The sequence below is a fragment of the Sinohyriopsis cumingii genome, chromosome 5, assembly GCF_028554795.1.
Source record: "Sinohyriopsis cumingii isolate HCF-2022 chromosome 5, ASM2855479v2, whole genome shotgun sequence".
NCBI classification, from domain to species: domain Eukaryota; kingdom Metazoa; phylum Mollusca; class Bivalvia; order Unionida; family Unionidae; genus Sinohyriopsis; species Sinohyriopsis cumingii.
Window position 1 is genome coordinate 66428494 of NC_142965.1, and position 13821 is coordinate 66442314.

At 32.9% G+C, this 13821-nt stretch overlaps 1 protein-coding gene across 1 annotated transcript; it reads left to right on the forward strand.

The window, feature by feature from the left end:
• The first annotated feature begins 2104 nt into the window (after positions 1-2104).
• Positions 2105-10895, forward strand: LOC149799349 (uromodulin-like). Its single transcript, XM_089958674.1, has 5 exons — positions 2105-2232; positions 3702-3764; positions 5720-5923; positions 9200-9361; positions 10235-10895. The coding sequence occupies exons 2-5, from the start codon at positions 3713-3715 to the stop codon at positions 10288-10290; spliced, it is 474 nt and encodes a 157-aa protein (XP_089814800.1). The 5' UTR covers positions 2105-2232; positions 3702-3712; the 3' UTR covers positions 10291-10895.
• The last annotated feature ends 2926 nt before the right edge of the window (positions 10896-13821 follow it).

A 13821-nucleotide genomic window follows, 5' to 3' on the forward strand; every position in this document is an offset into this window, starting at 1 on the left:
AAAAGTGTTTAAACAAACTTTGGACAAAACATAACAATTAGATTAACTGATATCACAAAAATATAAATGCTGAACGTGGAATAATTTAAGAGAAAATATGGAAACGAAAAATCAAACAGCTCATTATCGTGATAAAGGAAATAATCTATGGTGAGTTATAAAATAATAAACAAAATTGACCTAAACGATCGTTATCAAGAATATTTTGGTGAACTTTACCGTGCACAATGGAACTCCTTATACGTCGGAGAGTTTGAAGCGAGCTGTTCAGGATGGAGGCGATAAAAAAGATTTTTCATGTATACCAAATGTTTCAAAGTGTTCGGTATATTGTGTGGGTTATATTTCAAATTCTTGCATCGATAATTTCAAAATTGATTTCCTATGCTTTCTTAATGATATACAAATAGGTAAGAAAAATTAACTTTTCTTCGAAATCTCAATTTCATTATTGTATCTATTTTATTAAAATTGATTTGAAATTTTCGATTTACCGACCATTATGGTGTTCAGTCCAATAGGAAAATTACGATTAAGTGCAGCAATAAATATTCTGAAGTTTACTTTCCAAGTCAAATTTTAGAAATAATGTGGAAGAAGTTATAAAGACCTTTACAATAGTTAGTAGTTTTCTTGAAAGTTTGAAACAAGGTCGTCATGACATATAATATTCACTCATGTATGACCCTGTAATTTTCCTCATTAACGTATACTCATTTTGAACTGATAACTGTACACGTAAGACATACCTCATTACTCTTAACTGTATCAATGGCATAAAACTGTAAAAATATTTTCATATCAATTAGAAGTCTATTAAAGTTTTCTTATGGTCATTGAAATGCATGAGAGGCATGTATGTATGCATGTATGTATGCATGTATGTATGTATGTATGTATGTATGTATGTATGTATGTATGTTTGTATGGATGGATGGATGGATGGATGAATGGATGAATGGATGTACGTACGTACGTACGTACGCATGTATGTATGTATGTACATACTCGTCTTGAATTCATTATTAGTGTTATGTTGGACACAGAATACTGAAATCTGATTCCACTAGCTCACTAGCTGTCACAGTTATTATATCTCATACCCTCTCTCTCTCTCTCCGTTGTCATTACAAGTACGTGTGATACATATTATTTATTACATGCAAATAACTTGTTTTTGGCTCGATTCATAATGTGTACATTTTTACAAGTGTATCAGGATGCCAAGGTTAAGGCTCAAGTAGCCCTGGCCTATTTTTTTCTTCTTCTGTTTCTTTATAACACATAAATACATTACTTTGTACTTTGTTATACATTCAAATACTAGAAGTCAGACAGTGCCCCGAAATACCCAGTAAAGTATATTAAAGTGATATTAAGGTGCCGAAGATTATGGTGCTTTATGGACTAAAAGTTGAAATGTCATCAGAAAAAATAGCATGGCCGTCGATTTCATAGAATTGAATTTTTTATATTATACTAAATGCAATTAAACATGTTTGCTACACAGAACATAATGTCCGTTGCATGGTGTATCTTTCAGCAGAGTCAGAAGAGTTTTAATGGACGGATAACGCGTCCTTATTTATCTGATTTTACTTTACAAATGTTATCCTCACATTAGTAGTATTATTCATCTACGTTGCATGAACTCCAGTCCATAAATGAAAACGGGCTGATCTGGACTTATTTACAGTAAATTTCAGAAACATTGTCTATTTACTACTATTCCAAGCGCGAATAAACAAGTACACTAGACATCTCTCTCTCTCTCTCTCTCTCTCTCTCTCTCTCTCTCTCTCTCTCTCTGATAAATAAATAAAATAAAATAAATTTGCTCACACATTTTTTGCAAGGTCTATGTACAGCAGTAATAACGATAGATCCCTTAGTAGCTTTCAATGCAAATATTGATTACGGCATCCATACAAATTTGTATCAACACGTTTTCATGGATTTCCAAGAAGGCTAATTTTAGAACACAATTAAGGTATTCAAAAAGACATTTGCAGCTCAGAATAAAGACATATATACTAAGAATTCATTTAATGTTAACATGGGGAATTTTTTGTCAAAATCCCATTTTTAAAATCCAGGAATATTTCTAAACTTTGTCATCGATGGTATAAAGGCCACCTCGTTATTCATTCACTCCAAAAACGCTCACAGACGTTACTTGTGCGTCAGGACGAATTAATAGGATAAAAAGACCATTTCAAAGGAATATATGAGGTCAGATTACACTCTTTAATGAATGAATGAATGAATAAATGGACGAATGAATGAATGAAAGAACGAACGAACGAATGAATGAATTACATCAATCATAATTAGAATAATAATGTATTTATTAAGTTCATTGCAATTTTTCATAATCAAATGTTCCTCGGGTTAAAATTCCTAATTTTTTCTTTCTTTCTTTCTTTCTTTCTTTCTTTCTTCTTCTTCTTCTTCTTCTTCTTTTCTTCGTTTTGGAAGCCCGACGTCCTCTTTGTTGGTATAGAGACAAACTCATAACATAAGTGTCTCGGGTTCAATACCAGCCCTGGATAACCAGAATTGGGTTCTTCGATGTGCTGTTGCGCCTTTGGGTCTGATATTCACTAATGTGTTGAAAGTGGTATTAGAACCAACGACGCAAACAATAACCATTACTAGCCTTCAGTATTGTCTTCGTTCATCCTTACCAATTTACCAAACCAACCGCATCATTAACTGACATTTTAGTAAGTATAGAATAAATAAACATACGCATAGTTGTAGCATACACTTATTACTAGTTAGAAGTGATAATAGTTGGAGAAAAAGTTAATATTGTTTTAGTGACAGTAGTTGTAGGTTGCATGATGTTGTGTTGGCCTTGTTGAATTAAAAATATGCCAATCGTGTCTAAATATATTATAATTTTAGCATGTTCATTTTATGACATGCACATGTTGCTTATGATAAGGATACCATCATTTTATATTCACAAAAAACTTAAAATATAATTTCATGTAAAAATTACGATACGTTTTTTACACGATTGAAAGAAAAAGAGATGCAAAAGTTATTAATCTAAAATGGTTTCGTCTTTCCTATTTTATAGTTAGATTCGAAAGAGCATGCCTTAGGGTGATTTTTTTCTCACCAACAACGAAGCGTATTTATAAAGCCAAATCTATAAGTGATATAATTAATTTTGTACCTGTTCTTCATCCTGGATATAAGCAAGTATTATTAAATATTTTCGGAAGCAGACTCCAAATTAAGCTGTTTTGAAAGATGCCTACAGTGTGGTAGTTTATATTGATGTCTAGCACTGGGGCATCATGCTGCATACATGTAGCATCATGTCCCACAAAGTCATATAATCTTGACACCAGGCCAACCAGTCAAAACACTAACCTCTTATTTCTGAGTGCCAAGCGAGGCAGCTGTTAGAATTATTTTAATAAGAATTTGATATGACTCGGCCGAGGATCGAACCCACGACTTCCCGCATCAAATCACTTAGGCCACCGGAGCAGTCTATGCAATATTAATGTCAGTGATTATTGTAGTGTTTAATATAACATGCTTTATGCAATACAAATATCATACGATCACTCTAAATGTAAAGATACACCACGAGGTTTACTGTCATTGTCTGTTTATTGGGGTTCATTTTTATTGATAATATAATATTTGACTTTGCGAAATTACTTCCTCTTTTTTTGCAGTTGACAGAAAGATGAAGATCATTCTGATGTTTTTTTTGCTTAAGGCTGACTTGTTGGCCAGGGGTATGTACTTGTTGAGAGAGAGGGGTGATCTGTATAATGCTTTAGAAATCGCAGAAAGGTTTATATTTGTATTGGGAAAAGAAATTTCGAAACCAGATCATACAAAATTGGACTTGGGTTTATTCTTCAAATAGCTGTCTTCTGGAAACAAATTTAACAGACATCTTTATCGGGTGTATACAAAATAGGTGAATAACAAGTTTGCAATTGTAATTTTCGTATTAACACAAGAGAATATTCCTGGATCACGCATACTGGTGTTAGTACACCTGATCCATGTGACGTATTATATACTGTGTCATTCACATTGATATTCAGGAGCAGTTAGATTAACCTGACTATTAGTTTTACAGTGTTTACCGAATAACGGCACAAGACTGCAATGTTCTCGGTCGCAAGATCTTTATACAATGAAAAATAAAATGGCAAATGTTAGTGATCACGGCTCCTCCTATTTCATTGCCACGCTGCATTATGAAGCATGAGCATATTATCAAATAAAGTAAGGAGGTTTTCTAATGAAGCAGAATTTGAACCAAAATAAACCAATTGTATAACATGTATAGACTGAACAACTAAATTAGAGGTTTGTGGTGATAGTAAATAATTTTAATTACTAGTAGTAATCCGATTCGTCGGGAAAAATAGCAAGAAATATTTAATAAATTCAATAACCAGTAAAATAAGAATAGGAAAACTTATTCATAGCTTGGCGCAAATTGATTCTATTGGAGGAAGCTCGAAATATTATTTTAGATGTGTGCATCCTTTTAGCACGAAAAGAAGTTAACCTCACTAAGCTGCATTGATGCGAATATTTCGTTACATCTAACATTTTCCTGGTGTTGAAAAAACATAATGTCTCAATTCCATTTGCCTGTAACAGTCAAGACGGATGACACTAGTGTCAATGTTCTGGACGCGCACTTGAAAACTAATTACAAGCTAACTAATATCTATCTATCTATACATCTCTCTCTCTCTCTCTCTCTCTCTCTCTCTCTATATATATATATATATATATATATATATATATATATATATATATATATATATATGGAGAGAGACAGAGATAGATAGATAGATAGATAGATGGAACAATACGTTTAAGATGTTATAAGCATTTTACCTACACAGGATCATATTTATTGGATAAATTAAGTAACCTTAAGCCAGACCCATTTTGTTAACATTTATAGCAATACAATATTTTCAAGCCAATATTCACAGTAACATGAACAGTATATAATGGAACAAATTGCATCTTTAATACTTTAGCATATATGCTATCTTAAGTCTACTCTGGCATTAAAGGCTGAAAGTGAATAGGGAGCGAGTCCATGTAGCATTTAAAATTAAAGTGAAATGAAGACAAATGAGCAATTTTGAATTGATTACAAATTTAAAGAAACGTTACGAATACGAATTACATACTTCGCACATAACATGGTAATCTTCTTTGCCATTTGTACAAACGTAAGGACACAACTAAATTTATGTCGTTTCTAAATCACAAACTGCCAGATGTACAGTTTCATTTTTTGAATGGAGCGACTGTGTTAGACTTAAGACGAAATTCAATTACATGTCAAGACCCATATGGTTTGTGATTTATATAAATATTTGTCGAGGGTGTAGGTGGGGTTATGGCCACTTTAATGTTTTACCTACGTAGCCCTCAATTCAATTTCGACTTGGGTAAGGGGTGGACCATTCAATGTCTACTCACTCCTTCTGCTTAAATAGTACGTCAGACAGAAATCTTAATCAAAAGCACATAGGAAAATATAGCTAGAACTAGATGTGCAGTGCGTGAGAAGAATGACAATAAAGTAACCTATTATTCTTTGCTGATCTCGATGCTGTGAGTTGACATGATATAGTTCTTGGTGATCATGACCGGCATCATACTTAGTATTCGTTAAATATCCTCTTTTTTATGTTTCCGTTTACAGGACAAGACTGTACCGGAACGTATGGCACACTTCCGGATTTAGAGCGTCGCGCTAGAAATTACGTCCTAGCGGATAATGAAGGTTATGTGTCTGATGCCCTCCTGGAATCTAAATGGTATAAAGTCAACCAGTACAACATGCCAACCAATTACTCAAACTTAGATGTCGGTATGTGTGGGACCTACTTCCCAATATGGATGAATGGTACGTTTAATTATGATTATAAATGAAACTTATATAAAGCAGTTATTGTTTATTTTATATGATTTATATGCGTATCATCAGTAAATAAAATCTGGTGAAACTTTCGTTTTTGCTTTAAATTTTTCCTAGAATTATATTAATACCAACTCCGAGTTAGGTTGGTTGATAAGTTCTGTACTGCTCATCGGCGTATTGCGTTACACCGGCAATATGATTACTCCATGTGTGAGATTTATTTCTGACCTATACGAACCGACACATTATTCGTTGTAAAGGCTTGTCCACGCTGCGTCATATTATTTCAATTTATATTATCAAATCCGTAAATCGCAAATTAAATTGTTATCAATAAGGTTGTAACGCAGTATAAATAGGGCGTTAGTCCTTATATCAGGCATTGGCCTACTTGTAGCTGCATTTAATACAATAATTTACATACTTTTGAAGTATCTGATGTATGTATTAACATGTATTAACAGTTATGAAACTTCCAACAATCTTTTTCGGCGTGTTAATCAACTATTGTGTCAGTTCATCAAACCCAAACTGGTTCATGTATTGTATCGCTAACCCCTTTGACATTCTTAATAAAGGAAGAGGTACTACGTATACTTTATCCAATCAAGAATGAAGTTTGAACATTTTCTCCTCCAACACTGCTAAAGAAAATCCTAAATAAAAAACGTGTATTAATCATGTTTAGGATAAACATGCATATCTTTCTCTTGATAAAGATCTAAACTACAACAACGTCTTAGCCGTGATTAAAATTTCGTTGACCTTGGTGGGAATTTGGTGAGGTGCCTCTTTGTTGTTTGTTTGCGACTTTGTAACATAATATTTACAAAATAGTTTTAGTCTGTAGTTTCATATCCCATAACACTCCTATACAAGAATAGACAATAACGCCATCAGTTTTCTTAAAGTAAAGTGGTATTATCATATACCTAACAATTTTCTACCCGCATAAAGAACCAGAATTTTACTATCATTTCCTTCAAGTAGGAAATTGATATCATCGTTTTCTGATTTAGCATTATCATGCTCTTATAAAAGGCTGCAGCTACTTGATCCTTGAATGGAATGCCAACAAGAGCCGCAAATAAATTATATGAAAGGTTGCAACAATGGTTTTTTTAATGCAACAATGAAAAACAGCCATTCATTTTTTAACATTCATATTGTTAGTTGTTGGGGAGCTACCCCCACCTGTTCTAGTGCTTGTGTTATCGTCATGCAGGAGATGATCGAAATTTTACAGAAAAGGATCACTTCAATTAAATAATTTGAATACATTAAATTTCATCGCAAATGAATTTCTGGACACAAGAATAATACAAATGATTCTGACAATATCTCAAAGCACGAACAATTAATTTTGTTCAGCGTGTCTACTACAAAAACGAAATCAATAATTTAGGTTAGGTAGAATATGAAACTGATGTTGGACAAGGTCAAGTCCAACATACAATGTCACATTATCAAAAACGTGTAGTGCAAAATAAAATAAAAGCAATGCAAATTAAATATACATAACAACTGACAAGTCTGTGTGACCGTTTACCAAACGGGTGCAATTATAAACCAATCACGCCCCAAACAGATCATACCCTATCCTTCCGAGGCAGAAATTTACAACAAGCCTAGCTCATACGCCAATCATAATGGTTACGTGTCACGCTGACTACGACAACATTTGACATCGTTGGATGTTTAATAGTTGAAAGGTTCGCGTACCAACACATTACCGTACAGTAAAACCCACTTACGGATGTTCAGTATTAGTATTGTTCATGAGGTTCCCGCATAATGAGTTTGAAACTGTAAATATTATGATGATCTCAAAGTTGATAGGTGTATAGCAGGAATATAATTATCCAGTAATAAAGTTTAGTTTTTCAGATCATGGCCCGATAATTCGCATCTCGTGTAGATACCGATTTTCTGATGCTGACAAATAGGCGTGATCTTGCAATCAATATCGCAATACATTAATAATAATATTTCTCAAACATGGAGGAGAATACTAGCTGTTTCGCAAACCTTGCTTTTGTTATCTTAATCTGGTTGTTTCAGACAGGTCGTCTCAGTTATGGAGTCCACGCGCTAGAAACTACTTTTAAGCAGAAACAAACCTATTATCTGCTGCTGTGCCTGCCGGAGTTGTAATAAAATCAAACAACAACAACAAAAGATATATAATAAAGAGACCTTTGCTCATAAAGCAACTTAAGGTCTCTCCAACTTTGATAACACACCATACTAAACATTTTAAGAGAGACATGCACCCATATGCACACGCAGTTGAGATAATAGGTATTTTGCTAGAAACTATACATAACATGGCAAATTTTATTTTATCTGTAACTTAGTAAACTTTCAAGTCATTAAATGTAACTGAAAGTATCTAAGTCTTCAAACTTTATCGAACACTTCCAACCTGCCCCAGTTAAATCAAACATTGTAAGCAAACAAAAATTCTTGCACTTATCAATCAGAATGGTTTTGTCATTAGTCCAATCTCTATTCCAAAAGATTTCCATGTAGCGTATCACTGTACGAGTGATAGCATCACTTGTCATATTTTCAAGACAGAAAATGTCCAAGAATATCACATTTTAAATCTCTTCACGGTCATTTCACACTTTGTTAGACTGAGTTGTGTACTTTTCCGTACTGTTGCCTGTCATAGAAATTTTTCCAAATTTGAATTGATGAAAGTTGAAAGCTATAATTATGACAAATATTAATTGTTCATGTTAGATTCAAATGATATCAATCAATTAAATGTGATAATACACTAATAATATCAAATGATTTTATGTTTCTATTTTCCCCTGCGTACAAATTAATGCGCTTTTAAATAACAATTATAAATTGTTGTTTTTTCTTCTTAATTATTTGTTTCTTTTCTAAGATCAGTCTATGTAGTTAAATTCTACTTAGATAATTATTCGGATGTTCATTAAATAGTGAAAAACCTGATGACCGTTGTAAAGAGTGAGAGGCAATAATAGTACTGATGAATACTGCGTTTTGAATCTGCTAACTATATTGCAAAAGTGCAGGGTTGTATTAATTTAAATGGAAACATTGGATGAGAAAAATATATATGTCGGTATTTGTAACGAGTCAAGTAAATCCCATTCATGGGGTTACATTTTATTGTCTCACCACTTGACTAGGATTTCCTCATCTCGGCCCAAACCCCAACATAGATTATATTACTTGTCTTTGGGGCATTTATGTTGGGTTATCACTTTCTTATATTGCAAGGTTCAATACCAAGCTCAAGTGATGGAAGAGTTACTCGCAATGCCTGCACAATTTCATTTTTCGATGTGTGTAACCCCGTAAAGACCATAGAAGTTGTAAATTGCAGCACGTTTATGATGTACAAGCTTGGCCCAACGGTTCAATCAAGCGGATACTGCTTTGGTAAGGGATTTGTCGTAGTACTCTTTGTGCAATCACTAGCTTTATTCATTTCAATTGTCATACATTTGCCTCGTCATTAATTTTGAATTGCTCATATAATTAATATTATAGTTTGCAATACACAACATTCACGATAATGCACAAAATATTTTTAATAGTCTATTCAAAAAATTGCCTTATTTCGTAAGCAGTATTTCATCAATTGTTCTACATACAGATGGTTGTTGGTGCAATTGCAATTTTTATTGCATATTTATTCGATCCTGAAGTTTTGGCTTTTATGATATTGATTGATATCATACGATATTTAATTTTGTAATTCAGTTGTTGTGGTTTTTTTTTTTTGTTGCGTTTAACACCATCTTCAACACACAACCAGTTATACATGGTGGCCAGTATAATTGGAGAAGAAGACAAACCTGGAGAAAACCTCTATACTAACTAACCTATCAATCTTCATCCGTTAAGTAAGGATCACTGACATTTGTACGCATATGTTATTTTTTTTCTCACAAGTATCTTTTAACATTTCTTCAAAACAATGGCAAACAGCATGTGCAAATAATTGCACTTGTGAAAATGAAAACGCGTTTACACTATACGAAATGATACATATATAATCTATTCAAGGTTACGTACTTATTTCAATTTTGTGTGGATTCCTTAATGATCATGGTGTAACCATTATAAGCTGTCCTTTACCATGCCATTTACTTACTGAAAGGTCTTGAGCAGAATATGCCTAAAGTAATGTCCGAATACATGTTATAAAAAATACTTTATATTCATACCTTTTACATACGGTAATGGATACAAGAAAACAACTAGAACCCTTTCTCTGCCGAATATAAAATATTTTCATTTATGTTCCAGATTCACTCGTGACAGATGCTGGTGAGTTATTTCTTATAGCTTGTAATGCCAACTAAGTAAAATGTGTATAACAAATCGGAAATCTGTTTAAAACAGCTCGAAAAGTCTATAGAGTTTTCTGCGAGAGAATAAATTCATGTGTTAGAAGGAAATCGTTGCCTGATATAAGTCCTCTCATAAATAAATAAATAAATAAATAAACATATAAATAAATAAAAAAGATACGCCAAACAGGACGGAAAGTGACTTCAATAAACTCTTCAAAAGAACGCTTGATACTATTAAAAGAATATGATAATTCCAAATAACATTGTCAATCAGGTTCGTGCGTACAGGCAAGGAGATATGGTCATATTGATCTGTGTTCAAGTGTGCGTAGAGTACAAATTTAAAATTCTCTAACATGTAAGATTATATATATATATATATATATATATATATATATATATATATATATATATATATATATATATATATATGTGTGTGTGTGTGTGTGTGTGTGTGGGTGTGTGTGTGATTTTTCAGCACCTGGAAAAGCCCCACTTTACAAGCCTGACTCTGCAACCGTTCGGACAGAACTCTACTTTACTACTGAAACAGGCCAAAATGGGAAGCAACTTCGGAAACCTCGCTTACGGTTCTGGTGTGATTTTCAAGAAAGTCAAAAGGATAAACTCTTTTATTCGATATCCTGGTAATTATTGGTGAACTTAATTACAACACAAATTTGCAAACAATGCTATACATGACAACGTTTGGATCTATAGCAGTGATTCCACTCTCATACACTTGTTTTGTACCGAATAGATATAGTGCAAAAGAACATATCAAACATTTAGCGTGTAATGTGAATGTGTGGACAGTACAAATGAAAATTATGACTTTAAGACTTTTACGACTTTAGTCCCATAAACAAAAAACAATGAAATTGTTATTAGCTATATATATATATATATATATATATATATATATATATATATAGAGAGAGAGAGAGAGAGAGAGAGAGAGAGAGAGAGAGAGAGAGAGAGAGAGTTTATAATAATAATAATTATATTAATAGTAATAAAGTAGTTTCCTATTTTGAGAATTATGCGTACATAATGAGGTATGCATGAAAAGATGGATTCAGAGACGAAAGCATGAGTACAATTTGACTGAATTTTCTATCTTTCAATGAAATGAATAAATCAACACCTTTATGGAAGATAGTTTGTTTTACCTCTATGTATTCGTCTTTTACCAAGATCTATAAATACCATAGAGAAAACCTAGGAATTGTTGATAATTATATAACATCTTTTTATCCATGACAATCTAGTTTAACTGGAATTTAATAGGTACGTCAACGACGTTTTCTTGAAACAAGAAGAGCCAGAACTTTATACCTCAAGAGATAAAACAAATTTGCGCGAAGACGAATTAATTGCACGTAATTACAAACTGGACATCACAGTAAGTAACACACACACACACACAAACACGTATACACACACACACACACAAACACACAAACACAAACACACATACGTTTATATATATATATATATATATATATATATATATATATATATATATATATATATATATATATATATATATATTGGCGACGACCTTTAAACGTGTATTTTGCTTATTTGCCGTTAATTCAAGATTAGAATAGGTTTTGTAATGTGTAGCTTTATTTCTTTTCCTTATTATAAAAATGCTAACATTTGTTGTTATGCACAGCTTTGCTCGCTGGCAGGCGCCAATGATTGGAAAATTTATAACACGTTTGACAGTATTCTTTCAACAAATATATACACTGAATTCACAAGCTCTACTACACTATAAACAGCTCAAGATTGGCTTCTTTGCATCAAAGTATGACATCGTGCTTCTTAACCATTCTATCTTATGTTTTGATATACAAATATGTGACCATGTAGAAATGACGTTTATGAATTACTGCGCCTCATATTAACCAGCACTAAGGGGAGGTCATTGTGATTGGTTACATTATTGTTAAAATGCCATGTTCACAAGTGAATGACGAACAACAGGAACAATGAACAACACCAATAAACTTGTACATTTTTATCAAACTATAAGACGGCATGCAGGGAGAAAAATCAACTGATGTTCGATTAGTGGCAGGTTTATGAGAAAGCATGGTTTTTTATACAGATGAAATGATGAAATATGAGACTTTAGTTTAACCCCAGTACAGATGGTACCAAAGATAGATGACTAGGAGAGATATATCAAGTATTATGGTGTTAGCGTGACCTTGTTCTAAGCATGCCTAAAGATGCTTTAACGATATTTGAACAATATTGGAACGAAATGACAACCGGCATTGTATATTCACATTCTTATTTCAGTACTGTACAGTCTTTGATAGGAAAAAAGTGCAATGAAATTTCGACACTATCAAATTATTGGCCATCAGTTTTAAAATAAACGTTTCTTTTAAGGATAATGTAAATCAAAATTAAAATACTGAACGTTTAATGCCGTTTATTCAGTATAATTTTGATTTAAGGTCTGAGTATCTTTCGGACTGTAAGCAAATCTTGCTCTGTATTCCTCTGGCTTATCATTGCCGTTGGTTTTACGATTTGTTTCGATAGACCAAGTCAAAATTGAAAATTAGTTTAAGACCATGAATTAGGTTGTTTTAAACTTTGTGTTTAAGTTCAAGTCAAATTTGTTGCACCTTATATAAATACGAATTGGACTGCACATAGTTTTGATGCAGTAATATATAGGTTCATATTTAAAATTATTACAATTTGCAGATGTGACATTATTGCTGTTGAATATTTTTCACGTCAAATGATGTAAGGAAATATGTTGCTTGTATGTTACATTTGTTTTATTTCTAGATCAAATGTATTGTGCGCGCAAGTACAAGTGTGACTGGTCTTCTAGGAAATCGCACAGCCAGTCCAGGATACTGGATGAGCGTACAGGTAAATTTGCATTCTCTAGTTCTAAAGCGGTGATAGTGCCGAGTTGATAAAAATACAACAAAACAGTAAAACTAATATAGCACTATATGAAGGCAAAAGCAAACATCAAACAGCAAGAGATCCCCTTTTGCCACCTTTTGCATATTTTTAAAAAAAGAAACTTGCTTATTCTGTCTGTAATGTCCAACTTTAATTGTGCAGATTCCATGGTAAATAAAAAATGCACTGCTATTCTAGTTTATACATTTTCAATAAAGTTACATTTATGAATATCTGACATATGTATAATATCGTATTTTTAAACAGTGTACATTGTGGATGGGAGACTGTATACCACAATAATCAGTTACACACATTAAGCCCAATATCATGGATTGTATTTATAGGTTATCAATCCTAACGTGAACGTGCAGCAAGGAAAAACAGCAACTGTGCAGCTTCGAGCTACATTTCCTTTCGGATGCTACACGGCTGTCGGACCCAAAGATCCTTCTTGCTTTATGTCCGTCCAAATGTATGACCCATATGATACATACGACTGTACAAGCAGTAGCATATCAGTGAAAGACAGCAGTCTTTGTGGAGTGCGACTTCCAGGACTCACTTTTACCGATCTATCAGATGGAAAAAATT

Bases quoted from the DNA above. Each gene is read 5' to 3' on its own strand.
- LOC149799349 (XM_089958674.1), top strand. From the start codon at position 3,713: ATGAAGATCATTCTGATGTTTTTTTTGCTTAAGGCTGACTTGTTGGCC. The intron at 5,924-9,199 runs GTACGTTTAATT...TTATATTGCAAG, and splicing joins CTTCCCAATATGGATGAATG to GTTCAATACCAAGCTCAAGT. The intron at 9,362-10,234 runs GTAAGGGATTTG...TTTATGTTCCAG, and splicing joins ATCAAGCGGATACTGCTTTG to ATTCACTCGTGACAGATGCT.